Here is a 16957-nt window from a genome sequence, read left to right on the forward strand (position 1 = left end):
CTTCCTGTCACTATCCCTGATTTTTCTTATGCGTGGTTGGCTTCATTCATTTGTCCACTGATTTGTTGCCCCCCCCCATAAAGGTTTAATTGTTGAACAAACAGTTACTTCATACATTTATACCACGCTTTCACGCTGATTTACAAAGTACCTTCCATCACATCTCAGTGTCTGCAAGAAATACACCGTAAGGGCAGTGGCGAGGCGCCTCCTGCTGGCGTCCGGGCGCGCTGCAGCCTCGTAGGCGAGATACCTCTCCGCTCCCGCCGTCCCAAGCTTCGTACAAGGGCGAGGGGGAGAGCCCCAGCGCAAGGCTTCCTGGGAAGCGTCTTGGGTGTACAAGTTAGAACTACAAATCCCGGTAGGCACCGCGCTGCACCCCGAAGATGAGGGCTCTGTGGCGAATCTGAATCTTGTCTGTCAGTGCCAGGGGGAATGCTGCACAAACCTGATTCAATATTCACAAGAGGCTTTGGGGGAACATGGTAGGTCTTCTGCCGGGTGCGCACGAACGGACTTGAGTTCTACAGCTTCCTGGGACTTGCTCGAGATGGCGAATCTGCCGTTGCGGCACAGCGGCTAGGCGCGCGAGGCCCCTCGTGAAGCCTGTGGAATCTGCCGCGGGAAGAAGGACGCTAGGGTTTCTGGGGCAACTGCAGTCATGGCGGCGGCTGCTCCCCGGGCTGGCGGCTCCGCGCCTGAGGTGGCGGGTTCCGCCGAAGCCCCGCTGCAGTACAGCCTTCTTCTGCAGTACCTGGTGGGTGACAAGCGTCAGCCCCGGCTCCTGGATCCCGGAAGCCTGGGCGGGATCCCGAGTCCGGCCAAGAGTGAGGAGCAGAAGATGATCGAGAAGGCGATGGAAAGCTGCGCCTTCAAGGCAGCGCTGGCCTGCGTGGGAGGTGAGGCGAGGCGAGGCGAGGCGAGGCGAGGGGGGCCCTTGGGAGGCCGGGGGTTTGGGTGGCATCGGGGTCCTCTGCCGGGAAGACCACGCACCTGGGAGGCGGGGAGCCTGTGGGCCTCGACCTTGGCCGCGCCCCGCCTCGGTCAGTGACCTCCCGCAGCCCTCTCGACTCTGGAAATTGGATCAGAGAGTCCGTGCTGTGGGTCGGGGCCTGGACGTTATAGAACGGTTGACTAAGTTCATCATTCGTTTATTCACTTTTCAATAATCATTATTTCAGTAAATTGTTAGCAGCCGTCACGTGCCAGGCGGTGGAGCGACAGGGTGAGAGACAAGAGCCCTGTTCTCACGACGCTAACATTCTTATGTTTATATACCGAAGAACGTCTGGCAGAAGAAGGCTGCAAAATAGGGACCAGCAAGAGCAGAGGTCTGGCGGGAGCTGGCTTGAGGTTTGAAAACAGAAAGGCCATTGTGGCCAGTGTGACTAGACAGCAGTGAACAAAGGAGAAAGAAGGCTGGACTTGGCTTTTTATTTTATTTTTTTTAAACCTTTTGAGGATTTGAGAATGTACAGTCGCCTTCCTGTGTGCAGGGCTAAGAGATTGACCACACTTGCGGATGAGTTGAAATCTCATTGAGAATGACAGACAGACGAATGTGGTGAGAGTGCAGATGTGAAGTACAGCAGAAAGAAAGAGAAAGCTTTTGGTTTGGGGAAGGCCACTAGAGGAGGTGGGACTGGAGCTGTATCTTGAAGGATTGAAAACATAGGGGGTGAGCCCGGCCCGGCGTGGCTCAGCGGTTGAGCATTGACCTAGGATCCAGGAGATCGCAGTTGGATTCCCGGTCAGGGTACATACCCCTGTCGCGGGGCTTGATCCCCAGTCGAGCCATGCCCGGCCGGGCAGTCTTCTACTTTGTTGCTTGGATGTTTCTTTGGTGTTGGTAAGGTCGTGGTCTGCTTTTTTGTTTTATTTTTTTGAATGGTCATTAATTCTTTAGGTCACCTGCTGATGGTGAAGGTGCCTGGGGAGCCTAGTGTTACTCTGCTTTGCTTGGTGGTTGGAGCAGGGTTCTCAGATGGCACTTCACCTGCCTTGGTCTCTTTGCCATTTTGTGAAGGAGTGTTAGGAGGACGGGGGTGACACAGCAATGATACAGCAGTTTGGTTTGGACCATTGGCTGCTTGTTGATTCTCTTATCTTCAGCCTCTCCCACAGCTGGGGCACGTTGTGGGCGAGGAGGTACCTTGGATGGTAAATTGGATTTCAATAAACTAGTTCCTGAAGCTGTGCTTCCTCTGGGACTCCATCCTTCATCTCTCCAATCTCACTGGCCTGCATTCTGTTGGGATGGGGAAAGACCTGTGAGTGATGGTCAAAGGTCTGTCCCATGTGGTAAGGTGGGTGCAGGTACTGAAGGTGATACTGAGGGCAGTGCAACTGACTCCAGGCCCCAAAGATTGCTTGTCAGTCGCGGGGGGGGCAAAGGGGGGGCAAGTCTTTCACTGCTGCTGCTCCCTTTCTCCCCCTGCTCCCCAGCATGACTACGTGGAGGTCTACAGTATCTGCCATAGTAGCCACATCTGTACTGGCCCGGATCAGCAGCATAACGGCTCTCTTCACAGGAACTCCATCTGGGCCAGTCACATTGGCTGTTCAGCACCCTTCTTTGCTTCAGCTACATCAAACTCTACAGTTTGGTTTATTCTTGATGGCAGTCTGATGTACGCACACATCTTCTTGGCTGTCATTTTGATTTATAAAATCCATATCCATTTATGACATTGAACCATTTGACAGTGCCTAGGATGTTGGTGGTGAGAACTTTCTTCTTCACGTCTTCACTGTGGGTAGGGTCTGAAGTGGCAGGGGCAGCGTCCCCACCGGGGTTTCCACGGCCTTGGGCATGTCGCCCACTGGGCTCTTGGGTGTGGGGTCCTGAGGGACCACAGTGCCTCCGCCGGAGCCTTTGGCAGGGTGGTGGTGGCAGACTCGCCTGCCTGGCTCATACCTCATGCTGTCTCCCTGTTGGCTCTCACTGTCTCACTCGGGCACCTCAGTGGTGGTTAGCGTGGCTGGTGGTCACAGCAGCCGGGCAGGCTCACTGAGAGGTGGGTGCAGATTTTGTGGCGCAGACAGCAGCCTGGGTTGAGTCTCACCGTGGAGGTGACTCAAGCTCTTGGGGCTGCATGTTCACTCTTGGGCTCCTCTCTGGATCTTATTCAGGACAACTGTTTCTGGGGCATCAAAAGTTATATGTAGATTTTTGACTGGGGGGGGGGTTTGGCACCCCTAAGCCTTGCATTATTCAAGGTCAACTGTATTGACCTTGAGGTGATGAGAGGACATCCATATGGAAATGTCCAGCAGGCTCAGGAAGGTCAGATTTGGACAGCAGTGTGGTGTTTGCCATTTGGTAGCTTTGTGACTTTAGGGAAGTTACTTAACCTCTCTGAGCCTGTTTATTAGCTACGGAAAGGAGAAGATAGTAATGTTTACCTTACAGGGTTATTGTGAATAAGTGAGGCTGTAGCTATAAAGTGCTAGAGTAATTAGCACATGGTATTTACTAAAATACTGTTATGAATGTTACAATTGTTAAAACCTTGCTGACCAGTCACGAGTATACACGTGTTTGAACTTTGCTGACTGGTCACGAGATAACTCGTGTCTGCACTTACATTAATTTAAGTAATTTTAAACACCTTGCTGACCAAAGTAGCCGGCCACACAGGTGAGTTCTGGCTCAAAATAACCAGTCAGCAAGGTGTTAAGGGAATGATTTGCAAAGCTGATAGCTGAACTCAAGGGTAATGGGTTACATGTGAGAGAGTGTAGAGAGAGAACAGAGGGTTAAAGCCTGGGTCTTGAGGAATATTAGAAAATGAAATGAGGAAGAAATCCAAGAGACAGAGAGAAAGCTGTCAACAAGATAGATCCTGGGTTGTGTAATGTGGGAACCAGGCAAGTGGAGAGTTTGGGTGGTAAGGCGCATGGGGTGTCCTTTTCACTAGTGGCCACCCAGAAGGTGCTATTCTAATATGACCCCATTGCAGTAATTCAGGAAACATACCAAAGAAATCTTCATCTCTGTTTGTTTTTAGGATTTGTCTTGGGAGGTGCATTTGGGGTGTTCACCGCCGGCATTGATACCAATGTGGGCTTTGACCCTAAGGATCCTTACCGTACTCCGACAGCAAAAGAAGTTCTTAAAGACATGGGGCAGAGAGGAATGTCCTACGCCAAAAATTTTGCCATTGTGGGCGCCATGTTTTCTTGCACTGAGTGTTTGGTAGAATCTGTAAGTATCTCTGCCTTCTGAGAAAGTCTTGCCTGCTGCCATCTTATGACTTCTAAAGAGAAATGCTCCTAATGTATTAGAAAGCAGATCAGAAATGTCTGATACTTGCTAGATTGAACGTCCATTAAATAGCCTCTAATGTAAACTTGTGTGGTTTTGATTTGGGCTTGCATGATTCTTTACTTTTTGTTGGCTAGAAGTTTGTTAATGATTTTAAACACAAGACTTATTGGGGAACCCAAGAAGAGATTTTGATTATTTCTCAAACCTGCAGGAAGCGTCTGTGAACCCATTCACATTTTAGGAACTATACTTTTGAAAAAGATTAGATTTCCTTTGGGGAGGGATTAAATTAGCCAGCTAGAAACCTTGTGTTTTTCCCTTGATTGTCTTGTCTGGCCTGTTTCTTTGGCTCTAAACTGCACTTCTCCACCCGCAGTACCGGGGGAAATCAGACTGGAAGAACAGTGTCATTAGTGGCTGCATCACTGGAGGAGCCATTGGTTTCAGAGGTTAGTAAACAACTCTTGAGTGGTTTTCTTTGTGGCCTTGGACAGCATGCTGAAGTTGATGTTTCTAAACATTTGAGTGTTCCAGGGACAGCCCAGGGCATATGTGGACACTTGGTATTTTTCCCTTCTGACAAGTTAATCATGTTTGCTTATTTGTCAACTCAATTTTGGAAACTTCAGGATTTCTTATCCTAGGCACTGTTGGCATTTTGGACCAGATAAATCTTTGCTGTGGGAAGAGGGGGCTTGTCCGTGTATTTAAGGATGTTAGCAGCATCTCTGGCCTCTACCCACTCCATGCTAGTAGCACTATTTAGCTGTGAGAACTAAAAGTGTCTTCAGACTTTGCCAAGTGTCCCCTGGGGGCAAAACTGCTCCCAGGTGAGAACCACTGCTAGATCTAGATCTATCTTAGGAAAAAAGAACTGCCCCCATGTTGGAAATATGGGAAGAACGTGCTCACAGTAAGTCATTCCTGGAGTATGTTGATAGGCAGGATAGTATGGAAGCAAAGTAAGGTCCCATTCAGCCCTGCAAAGTCCATTTGTCCACATATCATGCTGAACTTTCAGCTTCATGCATTTCCAGTATTTAGACATTTTTCTTACTGCTACTATACAATTGTCAGTTTTAATTTTGTGTGTAAGTTATCACAGTAATGTCTTTCTGCAGTTGAGGATTCTTAGATTTCTGCCCATGGAAAGCCAAATATAGGTATTCAAGAAATGTTGGATTATCAGCTGTAAACAACAAAGAAAGAAACCAATTCCCTGCCACTTCTCCCTGTTGGCATTCCCATCAAGAGTGTGTATAGGGGGTGAGTGGCTTGACTTTCCTAATAGTGTCTATTGCTGGGCTACTCTGTATCTGACTTACCCAAAGCAATAAGTGTGTTTTCTCATTTTCTGAGAGGCAGGATGATTTCCTATCATTAAAAACCCGCTTTTGCTCCTCAAACAGCCATATATGATTTAGAGGGTAACTTTTCCTTTGGTCTTCCCATCGCTCAGCTTTGTCAGGGCCTTTGAGAAGCTCAGCTCCCTCTAGGACTGCTTTGATCACCTTCCCAGGAATTTATTCCATAAACAAATCAGAGTAACAGGCCATATGCTTTCACTTGATTCCAAGGGCTGGTTTTCTTAGCTAGTTTCCTGCCTGTGAGGGGCTATTTTCATGAGACTGGAAATATTAATTCTTTGGAATGAGAAAAGTTAAACGAATGTACAGTTTAGCTAAAGCACACTGGCTTAGATCATGTACACGGCTTCATTGAAGTCTTACAGGTCTCTGACAGGTTGAATGACTTAGGATGCTTAAGCTGGTTGCTCTACATCTGTGGGTGCAGGTGTTTTGTGAATGCAGTCTGATCCAGCATCTGTCATCACAGGTAATGTCATTTCTGTTTGCTTTACAGCTGGCTTAAAGGCTGGGGTCATTGGTTGTGGAGGTTTTGCTGCTTTCTCTGCTGCAATCGATTACTATCTACGGTGAGAGTGATTGCCTCTGGGGAAGAACACCACCAGCCCAGGATCAGAGCTGTTCTGTGGAAGGCATTTTCTGCACCACTCCAGGGCACTTGCCTCAGACACCGAAGACAGTTGTTTTTCCTCATATAGTTGATGTTGTGAGGGAGCCACCTGGCCACTGTACGCCTCCAGCCTCTGAGCAGCCACTGTCTATTCCTGGACCCCAGCCAGGCTATGTGGGGATGTGCCATGCCGGCCTCTCTTTCCAGCAGATTAGGAGTCAGTGAGTAGACTTGTAGAAATTAAGTTCCACAGAGATTTGGTCCTGGCCCTGCCTGGCCCTCTGGTGGTTTGGTGCTGTGGGAACAGAGGTGACTACATAGACCCAGAAAGGTGTTCTATCTTGGAGCTCCATGCAGTCATACATCTCACATATCAGGGCAAAGTAAATTTATGCCTTCTGTCAATTATGTCATTTTGTTTAGCATTCTGCTATCTTCGTTAAAAAATATATATATTTATATTACAGTTTAAATGGTTTATTTTTATTTTCAATTTCTACAATTCCCCAAAATGGTGTTAGGTCGCCCAAAGATTAAACATTCAAAGGAGGAAAATTTGAGAAAGCTCATGAGAAGTCTGGGATTATTAAATTCTCAGGGTTTGTAGAGTCATGTTATCTTCACCAAGACTGTGACATCACCAGGGCCTTCCACCCAAGAAGCCAGCCTAGCCACTTCCTAGGATGCCGTAAAATCCCATGCATAAGTCCTGCTGGCCTCTTCTAAAAAACCCTCCTGTGGGCTGGCTGATGAGAATGCCTGTGTCTGAACCACTTACTGGTGTTATGCTCTGAGTACTGGGCTAGGCCTAGCTCAAGGAAGCATGTGAAGGGTCTTGCTATGATCATCCTGATGACTGAATCACAGCAGATACTGAGTAAAATCAGACATTGTTGAGGGGCTGGTCACCACTACCCTTGTTCTCTGGTGTTTTTTTGTTTTAACGTATTAGTGATTTTGACTTGACCTGGTAACCCTTTTCTGACATCGCAGCCTAATTGTTCATCATAGGTGCACACGCACACACAAATAGCCTTTTATGGTTGAGATTTGCTCCAGGTTCTGATTTACTCTGGTGCTTTGGTGGTAAGATGTTGATGAGCTCAGGCTTTTGTTCTTGGGAGCAGGCAGGCTTGGTGGGGGACATGTAATCCTGGCTGCCTTTATCCAGTGGTAATATCTTTTTTCCTACTGTACAGTAACTTCGCTTTTTCTTTTTTTGCTCTCTTTCCCCTTGCCTGCTGTCTTCTAGCCCACCCACCCTTAATCAGAGTTCAAAGACTCAACTGGAAAATCCGGGCGTCCCAAGTGTGTGTATGTATGTGAGTGATAATGTCAAACCCAGCTGGTAACACCTTCCTCTGGCCATGTCTGCTGTTTCCTTTGGAATGAGTGCACAGAGCTTATGTCCTTCTATGGTGAATTCTATATGACGCCTGCCCCAGTCTCACAGGCACGAGGCTTCATTGCTGCTAGGCTGTCTGGAGTATCCTCAGAGGTCTCAGAACAAACTTAGAATTGTTTGCTACACTGTCCCTAAATGTCACCTATAAGCACTTTGAGAGCAAAAGCAGATACTCCTACCTGGCACCCGTTAAAGTGCTAGGATGCCCAGCATCTTCTGCCAGCCAGTCTAACATGTGGGGTCAGATACACTGAACGACTGGACGCAAGACAAACTGCCTTGGAAAAGATGAGCCCTGGGCTGTGTCAGTAGCCATCAGTTCAATAGGCGAAGCATTGTCCACATTCACTATTCAATCAAGAGAGGAGATGAATAGTTTCCTGTTTTAGATGGCTAAGGAGTCAGTATGACCTCATAAACCAAACACCAATTTTCAGAGACATCTGTTCCTGATCTCCAGAATAAACACAGTGTCCAATGGCTTGGGCTGGTGGGAGCCTACATTAACCTCACTGGCTTTCCTAAAGGGAGGCTGGCCCTCTAGGGGACCCAGCCTCTCTGCAAGGCTGCCCCAAAGCTGAGCTATATCCAAGGAAAATGTAGAGAAAAATATGAAGCCTCCACTTGAATGGACAGTTCCTGCCATCTCTTGGAGGCATATTGATGGCCAGGTCCCTGGCAGGGCATCTGTATTTCATGAACTGGCTGCTGGCTGACCTGGAGGCCTTTGTGAAGAGCAAGGAGAAGGTGTGGGCTCCCCTCCCTTAAAATGCCACAGTCCCCATGGTCCGTAGGAAAGCTCAGGGGGGGTTAACTAGGTAAACAGATTCTTGCAAACTCACATCTGGAGGCAGCCTGAAGAGTTAAATATTTAGATTGGTGGTCTTCCCTGGACCACTGAGAACACAAATGTCCGCACCAGAGGGCTGAGTTGTGTGCAAATGTTGGGGCTTTGCATTTTTTTATTAACATTTTCCTTTCACGTGTTTTACATCAATTTATAATAATCTACATAAGTTGAAACAGAACAGACAAAAAATATATCCTTACCAACTTATTAAAGTCAAATATTAATGAAGGGTCCTATCCCACCTGTATCGGCAAAAACCGGCAACCCACAGTCATTGCCAGCAAGGACAGGCCTCCTAGGATTCCTGTAGCCTGTGTGCTGAGCCTGTTGGCACAGCCTGCCCTGCTGAGCACAGTGGCTGGGGGTTCTGGGCTGCACAGTCCCTGTCTCTCAGGAGAACCCATGGGCTATTTCCTTGGTGCAGCTTAGTCCAAGTCTGGTACCTGCCCCTCCCCACTCTGGGGTTAGAATTTATAAATATTCTGAGCCTCTGGCATTTCTCAGCCTTCTAGCCTCCCATTCTTACACTGCCTAAGCAAGCTCGGGGGCTGCAGTAAGTAGCTGTTTGATGCTGAGAAGTAAACATCCCTTGTTTTGGGGAAGTGGGAGGCACCCATTTTTGGCTATAACTAGCTCAAGCTGGGCCTCCAGTTCATTACCATCGGTGGCTTTGGAAGCAAGAGCAGGGATGGGCAGATGCTGGGATCTTCAGACTCAAGTTCTTTCCCCATCTCCTGTCCCAAGGAGCAGGGCTCCTAGCTAAGCTGCTAACAGGTAGCTAGCTAGTCAGTATTTCCCTCCTCTTCAGTATCTCCTTTCTCTGATGTGCACAGATTGTGTACCGTTCTGCCCAAGATTGGGTAACAGGTATAAACAATCAGAAAGGGCCCTGCTTCTCAAGGAGCAAGCACTACAACTTTATGGCCAGCAAACCCTTCATTAAAACTCAGCCCTGAGCTCAAGCTATGGGAGCTGTTCTCTCCAATCCTGAACCCTGGAATCTACTCTCTGCCACAGAGAAGAGCCAGGGAGCCTGTACTACTACTCAAGCCCCTGCAGTCTGGGAGTGTCTGCCCTTCCAGGTCAACCACCAAAGGTTGGCAGCTACTGCGCACATGGGAAGAAACAGAAGTATTTGGGGATACTTCACTTCTCATCCTTTCCAGTACTGAGAACAGTGGGTCTCAAAGTTGGGAATGGAACCTACTGACCCCTGACTCCCGGGTAGAGTGTCAACAATGAGGGTCTCCAGCAACCCAATCCCAAGAGAGGCAGGTGCCTCATCTTCCCCAGCTTCTTGAGTTTCCCAAAGTTCACACAAAAGGATGCATCCAGGAGCTGGGGTGGGGAGGCAGCACCATGACGCTGGCTACTGTTGGACTGTGCCTGTCTTTCCCTGGCCCTGGAGCACATGTGGCCATGGCAGCTGCCCCGTGGCAGTGCTTGGCTGTGGAGAATGTAAAATCTAAGGCAAAGGTACCACGAGGTACGTGAGGTGCCAGTAAGGGCTAGTCTCCTGGATGGAGCCTGCCTATGTCTGGACACCTGCTTCAGCCACATGAGTTGCCCTCCTGGAGGCCTAGCTCCACTAGGAAAGCTACTATAGCTCTTTGATGCTGACAGCCACTTCCCCAACTCAGGACATCCAGTGCCACATGGCACTCCTCCGAATGTCCAGCCAGTGCTCCTGCCTCAGTGGCTGCCTCTCCCACCTCCCCAATTCTTTCTTGACCCTCCGGCTATCTTGATAGCAGGTCACTTGTGAGTCTACACTCGAAATAAAACACGAGGGGAAAAGGAACTGAAAAGCAGAAGAAACAGTCAAGATGCCTCACTGGTCAGAAGGAGACAGAACAGATAAACCCCAGAAATGGAGATTCTCGAGTGGAAAATTCCAGAAATCCACTCTCCAGCTCTGCTAAGCTGAGGATTAGTGTGAGTCTGTCTCCTTGTCCAACATTTGCACAGGCAACAAGGCAAAGCAGGTGTGCTTCCACAGGTGGAGGGCAAGGGGAGGGCGGGGGCAGCATGCGGCAGCATCTGATGGGCCACCGTGGTCACCGCCACCCAGGGCCGCCTCAGAACTTTCAAGGTGATGGAGCAAAAACCAAGGCTGCACATGCATGTGGACAGGCTGGGAGGGTGGAGAGTGGAGAAACCCGAGGGGAGGCTGCCAGGAGACTGCAGTCTGGGAGCAGGGCCAAGAGAGGGTAAGCTGGCAGCAGTTACTGGGCGCCAAATCAAAGCCCTTGGACTGGACTCAGGAGGAGAGTGTTGGAGGAAATGAAAGAACAAAGCAGGCCGTCTCTGTGCCCATACTGGGTCAGTCACTACCTTTTCTCTGTGCCCATACTGGGTCAGTCACTACCTTTTCTGCATGACAGAGAGACATAGAACAATTCCCAAACAGCATGGAGCATTAGACACAACTAGAGGTACAAAGGGCAGGAGCCCAGGTGTGGCGGTGAGGCTGGGGGCTGGGTCAGCTGGCTTTGTACAGGTGGCACAAAAGATGCACATGTTCCAGTTCTTGGAAATCTGCGACCCTTGGAGTCTGGAGTGCTGGGTTTGGGAGTTTTCTATTGTAGTCTTTCAAGTCTGTGTTGGGTCCTCCGGCTGGAGAGGTGGGCTCGGCCACCCCCACAGCTGCTCCCACCTGGGGCTACACATCAGTGGAGAAGTACAGTGTGTTCCGCTTCAGTTCTGCGAAGGAGATGGGGGGGTGCTGCAGGTAGTAGAGGAGGACCTGGACCTGTGGGGAGACAGGGGACACTGAGGTGGGGTCCTTATCCTCGTGGCCCTCCTCTGATCTGTTGAGATGAAATGGTCCTCTGGCTGGAGGTCACATCTGTGTTGCTCCCCTTCCCTCTCAGGCTGGCTCCTGCCACTTCCCCTTCCATGGCAGCCTAGGTGTGCCTGCCCATTTGCAGCAGTAGAGGGAGCCACAGGGCAGAGGGTGGGGAGCCTGGGGCCACTTCCCAACCTGTCATAAGCTTCCAACCTGCCTCCAGAGGTTGGCTTTGGCTTGGCATCCGGCCTCCTGTCTCAGAGTGGACCCTGCTCCAGGTCTTGTAGGGGATCTCAAGGAGGCTTCCTGACCCAGAAGCAATACTAGAGCTTCCATGCAAGAGGACAAGACCCCCAGCATTTTCCTATACCCCTGGGCTTCATTTCTGCAGCGAGAACCTGGGCCCCAGGTCTAGGGGCCTTAGTAAACTTTGTTTTGGTCTGGGAGGGCGAGGACTGTCCAAAGCCCTGCCTCCCTGTTGACAGCCTACAGACCATGAACCCAACTGGTCAGGAGGGAAGGGGTGGGATTCTGAGCTGTTCTCTCTCCACCCCTCAGGGGGGCTTGTCTCACCCTCTACCAGCTACAGGCAGGGCAGTGTGGTAGTACCTGTGCCATGACATCATGGGACCAGATGTCTGCAGCTGATGTGAGGTGTGCTTTGCTCTCCACTTCTGAGGGTCTCAGTAACGTGGGGCCAAACACAGTAGCCAGGTTGTGAAGGGACATTTTGTTGATGGGCTCCTTCTCAGCAACCCTGAAAGGGAGGGGAGAAAAAGTCATCTCTCAGCAGCCACTTGGAGCTCCAGACCCTTGGCCTTGTGTGTAAGAGCTCCTAGGCAGATTCTTGGAAGGTGGTTATTAGACTTTCTCTCCAAAGGGTAGACCTCTCTTGGTAGGGAGGGAACTCAGTCAAGGGACCAAGTCCCCAGCTATGTCCCAGTACATTCCTGTAACAGATTCCCAGCTCCAAGGCCACCCCCTGAACTGATGGTAAACCATTAGAGCCAAGAGGACCCGCTCCAACACCTCCACCTTAGAGATATTACTGCCCCAAGAACTTTCCTGACAATAATTCATACTCCTCAGAATCCTCTGGATAGTATTATCACCTCCACTGTACAGATGAAGAAACCAAAGTACAGGGAGGTTAAGTGACTTGTCTGAGGTTCCACAGCTAGCAAGTGGTAGAGCTGGGATGTGAACCGAGGCAGCCTGCATCCAGAGCCCCTGCTCTGCACCACTCTGTGCTTTACCCATGACGAGTCAAGCTGTGCTGCGTGGCCTAGAGAAGAGTCAGAGTGGGCGGGGCAGGGGCAGGAGCCACAGGTAGGGAGCTAGAGCCCCAGCTGCAGTTGCTAACTAGACTTGAGGCTCTGCCCTCTGTGCTGTGGCAGGCATAATCCTAATCCCAGATGGAGCCCTTTTCCAGAAGGGTCTGTCTCATGGGACCCCAGAGTTGTCTCCCTTTGGATCTTCTGCTTCTCTTGCACAACAGGCCAGATGCTCTGTAGATATTTCCCGAGTGACAGCAGGGGCTGCCTTCTGTGGGTAGTATCCAGGCAGTCCAGTGCCACCCAACGCATCAGAGAGGCCCTGGGCCTCTCCAGTCCTAGGAAATGTTTCTGGGGCTGAGACCCACCCACCCCTGAGCAGTGCCTCTCACCCACTCCCAACTATACCATCATTCCCAGCCTCCAGGCAAGAGTTATGGATGTGCCCGCTGACTGCTTTGGAAACGGGCAAACATTGCCATGCCAGGAGGAAGCTATGCAGCTGGCCCAACCCCTTCACACTCACACACACACACACACACACACACACACACACACACACACGCCCCAGCCAGGGGCCCAGATGTGGGAACAGACTGTGCCTAGTTCCCAGGGTGGAAAACCTAATGAATTTTCCCTTCCCATTCCTCCTGTGTGTGTCCTCCCCATAGTGCTTGCCAAACTATTTGGGAATTGGTTGGGGCTCTGGTCCTGGCCAAACCAGAGGGAAAATGTCCCATAATGGGAAAAACAAGACAGCAGTCCCAGGCGTTTCCAGGTCTCAGCTGGCCCTCCTGAGCTATAGTTGGGAGCCTGGGCCTGAGGGCTGGGCTGAGCTCAGGGAGGACCTGGCCCACAGCACAGGCCCCCTCTAGGCTCCCTGGTCCTGGGTGGCGGATTTAAGGGACACCTGGGGACTTTTCCTCCCTATTCAAACCCCAGACCAGTTCCGGACTCAAGAGTGATAAGGTCACCTTCAGGGCTAGTTTCAGTCTGAATTTTGCTTCAGGCCTCAACTTTAGCAGCTCTCGGTTTGATTACAGAAGGAGCAGGGGAGAAGGTGGGAAGGGCCTTAGTTTAGGATTTGGGAGCTGGGATTGCAGGGACAGAGCCCTGCTAACCACAGCATATCCCTGCTGGGCTGGGCCTGTTTCCCTACCTGTTAGAGAAGGCATGGTCAAGACTGAGGAGTTTCTAACATTTTGACCATGACAATGCAAACACCCTGCATTGTCAAGGACACAACTATGTGTCATATGTAATGGACAGAACAACAGGACACACGCATACTTACTGCCCGCGGTGCACCCTGACGCTGTCTATTCTTTCCATTTAAAATGTGCTAAGTTGACTGACCCACTGACTGTAAAACTCATCTGTGGTTTTTGGCTCTAGCCCTGCCTTTCTAAGCATTCTATGGCCAATATTCCAGGTGGTTATTAGGACCCAAATATTATAAAAGTTTGAAAAGCAAGCTCTCACCCTGCTATGGGTGGCCCAGCAGAGGCCAGCACCCATGAGGAGGCGGGCCCTGCAGCAAGCATGTTCTCTCCAGCAGGTGTCTGCCCTGGGCTCCCTGCCCACCCCCAACCCCAGTGGAACCCTGTCCATTACCTTTTCAAGTGTTCCAGCAAGAAGAGGAAGGTGATGAGGTTGGGGTCGGGCAGGGAGCGGAGCAGATGCATCATGCAGTTTTCCTTGGCAGCAGGGTCTGACAGGGCTGTGGGGAGACACGGGGCTAGGGCGGGGCTTGGCTCCCAGGTGGGGAGGCCCTAGCCAGCGCCCCTGTGGTCAGGAGGCTGTGGGACCCTGAGGGAGAGCCCAGGCTGTCCTATTAATAGCCAGTTCCTACAGGACGCCCCACCCACAACCTAGAACTCAGCCAGGAGGCAGGCTGGTGGAGAGCAGACACCTGCCTGCCCTTACTGCACAGGCCTTTACGGCAAATGCCATGTGCCACCCTCATCTGTAAGGCTAAGTTTAAGACGATGACACTGGCGTGAATGTTTTCTCTTAGCCACTCCGATACTGGAGCATGGCAGTGAGCAGCCTTCCATGGGGGCTCCTCATTTCTCATGGTGGCTGAAGCCCTGATCTGCCTCAGGGGAAGAGGCAGGAAGGATGCACCCAGGCCTGGATTTGGCCCAAATGAGTGGAAGCCAGAGCCCTGCTGGCCAGGGCCCTCTGCTTCCTCCCCACCCATGCACAGGTGAGATGAGTGGTCCTTCTGGGAGGCTCAGCACCAGCCACCTCAAGTGCATTCCAGCCTAACCAGGCTTCTTGCCTCTGGAGTGCTCTTGCCCCTGACTACTCACTGCAGGACAGATTTCCTTGGACACCCAGGTTTCCAAGCAAGGAGGTCACCGTCCAAGGGGGAAGCACAAAGGGCAGCCCATGGGACAAGAGGGGAGAGAGGCAGGTGAGAGGGCCCAGCCTCTGGCTCAGGCCCCAGCGGGCCACACCTTGCCCTCCTGGCTACTCAGCTGCATGCTCAGGTGCATTAGGCAGATCAGTGAGCAAGGGAAGCCGCAGGCTCTCATGTTGCTCTTTACTCTGCTGCTCAGGGGGCTTGGCTCAGCCCAGCCCTCAGGTTCCTGGAGCCTCACCGATGCCCTCCATGAAGGCAGGGTAAAGTCGGTCTGTGAGGAGGGGCTCGGGCAGCTCCCGGAAGTAGAGCTTGAGGGTGCCGGCGATGGCGTTGATGTCCATGTCACTCAGCATCAGCAGGATGTCCTTGTTATCTGTAGAGGAGGTGCGAGGTCAGGGGCTGCAGTGGCCTGAGCCACCTCTGGTTGGGTGGAGCCCTCAGCTGGTTGGGTGGAGCTCTGTTCCATCCTTCACCTACCAGGGGTCCCCCACCCACTCCGTCTCTGGTCTGGTCTCCCCCAGAAAGGCAGGATGCAGGTAGTGCCCACAGGTGGTCTGTGACTCAAGTCCATGGGGGGGAGAGGAAGGGCGGACAGAGTTCATCATCAGGAGTTCTGGAGCCATATTTGAGCCACGTGTCACATACCCTCCTTCCAGCTGGAATCTCCCCACTGCTAAGCCTTTCTCTGGAAGGCACTGCACATTTTTTACACCTAAAATCATGTTCCAGCAAAGCCTCAGCCTCCAGGTTGCACAGAGGAACCATGTGCCAGCATTTCCCCAGCCCCCCACCCCAGGCTTCCCGAACTCATCTGCTTGGCAGCCACCCAGGGACACCTACAGGCCCCCTCAGCTCCCGTGGAATTGGCACTGCCTGGCCAGTCCCAGTTCCCTGACTACTGGGTGTGCTGCTGCCGTAGCCTGAACTGGCGAGATGGGGAAGTAGACCTGGAAAGGCCAGGTCTAGAGCCAGAGACAACAGTGCCCCTCCCAGAGGGCACATTGGGCCCTGGAGATGGCAGAGGGGAGCCTGAGCCAGCTAGCTCAGACTCAGTCTTTCCTTTCCTTGCCCCCCCCCCCCCCCGAACCTGGGAGCTAGCGAGAAAGCCAGGAATTCAGACTCGAGTCAGAAAGGTCTGAGTTTAAGGCAGGCTCAAAACCTACTAGCTGGGTAAGCCTGGGCAAGTTGACTTGACCTCTCTCAGCCTCAGTTCCTTATCTGTAGCAATGGCTAGAGATAGGAGGGGAGGGGGACTATGTGAGAGTGCAGGAAGATCCTTCCCAGGGGACTAAGAAATGGCCCACCTCATGCCACTGGATTGCAGTTCATAGAGGCTAACTGGGGCCTCTCCATGGAGAAGGCCTCCCGGTTCCACTGGGCTCTCCTGCCAGCCCTACGAGCCTGCTGGAGACCATCTCCCTCCCTGCTGCCCCCCCCCCGCCCCCACTCACTGGCATCAAAGACGGCCTTCAGGGCCTGGATGTCCGTGGCCACCCCGGATATCCGGTAGATGCCGACCTCCTCGATGCCCCTCTTCTCCACCTCCTCCACGCACTGCCGGACGACGTAGGGCACCTTAGAGCGCTCCCGCCTGGGGGAGGAGATGGCATGAGGGTGGGGGGAGGCCTCCCAGTGACAGCTACATAGCCCCCTCCCCGAAGAATACCCGGGCCTTGGAGAGCTCCAGCCTCTGCCGTCAGGACGTGGGGGGCAAGAAGAGGGCTGAGGAACAGGCCATGCCACCCTGGCCCACACAGCCCACCTGAGACCTGCCTGCTGAGGGACAGCAAGGGACAAAGGTGGGAAGTTTTGGGAGATAAGCCCAAAGACTCTGAGGAAAGAATGTTCCTTAGAACAGAGGTCTCAGATTCAAATGTTATGGAAGACCCAGCGGGTAACTTATACAAGGGGGGAGGGTCGGGTCCTGGGGACACGGGGATGGTGGCGAGCTGAGGATGCATTTCCTTTCCCGAGGGGCACCGCTCCTGGGAGTCCAGCCAGCCTCTGCCAAGTTGAAATGTAGTC

The 16957-nt window shown here is 51.8% G+C and overlaps 2 protein-coding genes and 1 pseudogene across 6 annotated transcripts in view; 1 reads left to right on the plus strand and 2 right to left on the minus strand.

Moving 5' to 3' along the window:
• The first annotated feature begins 608 nt into the window (after positions 1-608).
• On the plus strand, positions 609-6720 carry TIMM22 (translocase of inner mitochondrial membrane 22). Its single transcript, XM_016201984.2, has 4 exons — positions 609-899; positions 4011-4207; positions 4647-4719; positions 6134-6720. The coding sequence occupies exons 1-4, from the start codon at positions 662-664 to the stop codon at positions 6208-6210; spliced, it is 585 nt and encodes a 194-aa protein (XP_016057470.1). The 5' UTR covers positions 609-661; the 3' UTR covers positions 6211-6720.
• On the minus strand, positions 1908-2915 carry LOC107528732 (Y-box-binding protein 3 pseudogene; annotated as a pseudogene).
• A 1876-nt stretch (positions 6721-8596) lies between the features above and the next one.
• The window catches only part of ABR (ABR activator of RhoGEF and GTPase), a 167534-nt gene continuing 159173 nt past the window's right edge, over positions 8597-16957 (minus strand). For all 5 annotated transcript variants that reach the window (XM_087825987.1, XM_087825986.1, XM_087825988.1 and 2 more), the window contains 5 exons: positions 16384-16523; positions 15171-15305; positions 14179-14284; positions 11900-12047; positions 8597-11254 (listed from right to left, as the gene is read on the minus strand). In XM_087825987.1, coding sequence (XP_087682113.1) covers positions 11165-11254; positions 11900-12047; positions 14179-14284; positions 15171-15305; positions 16384-16523 — 619 coding nt within the window. In that variant the 3' untranslated portion in view covers positions 8597-11164. The remainder of the gene's footprint in view (positions 11255-11899; positions 12048-14178; positions 14285-15170; positions 15306-16383; positions 16524-16957) is intronic.

This window comes from Miniopterus natalensis, chromosome 17 (assembly GCF_054644295.1).
Source record: "Miniopterus natalensis isolate mMinNat1 chromosome 17, mMinNat1.hap1, whole genome shotgun sequence".
Lineage (NCBI taxonomy): Eukaryota > Metazoa > Chordata > Mammalia > Chiroptera > Miniopteridae > Miniopterus > Miniopterus natalensis.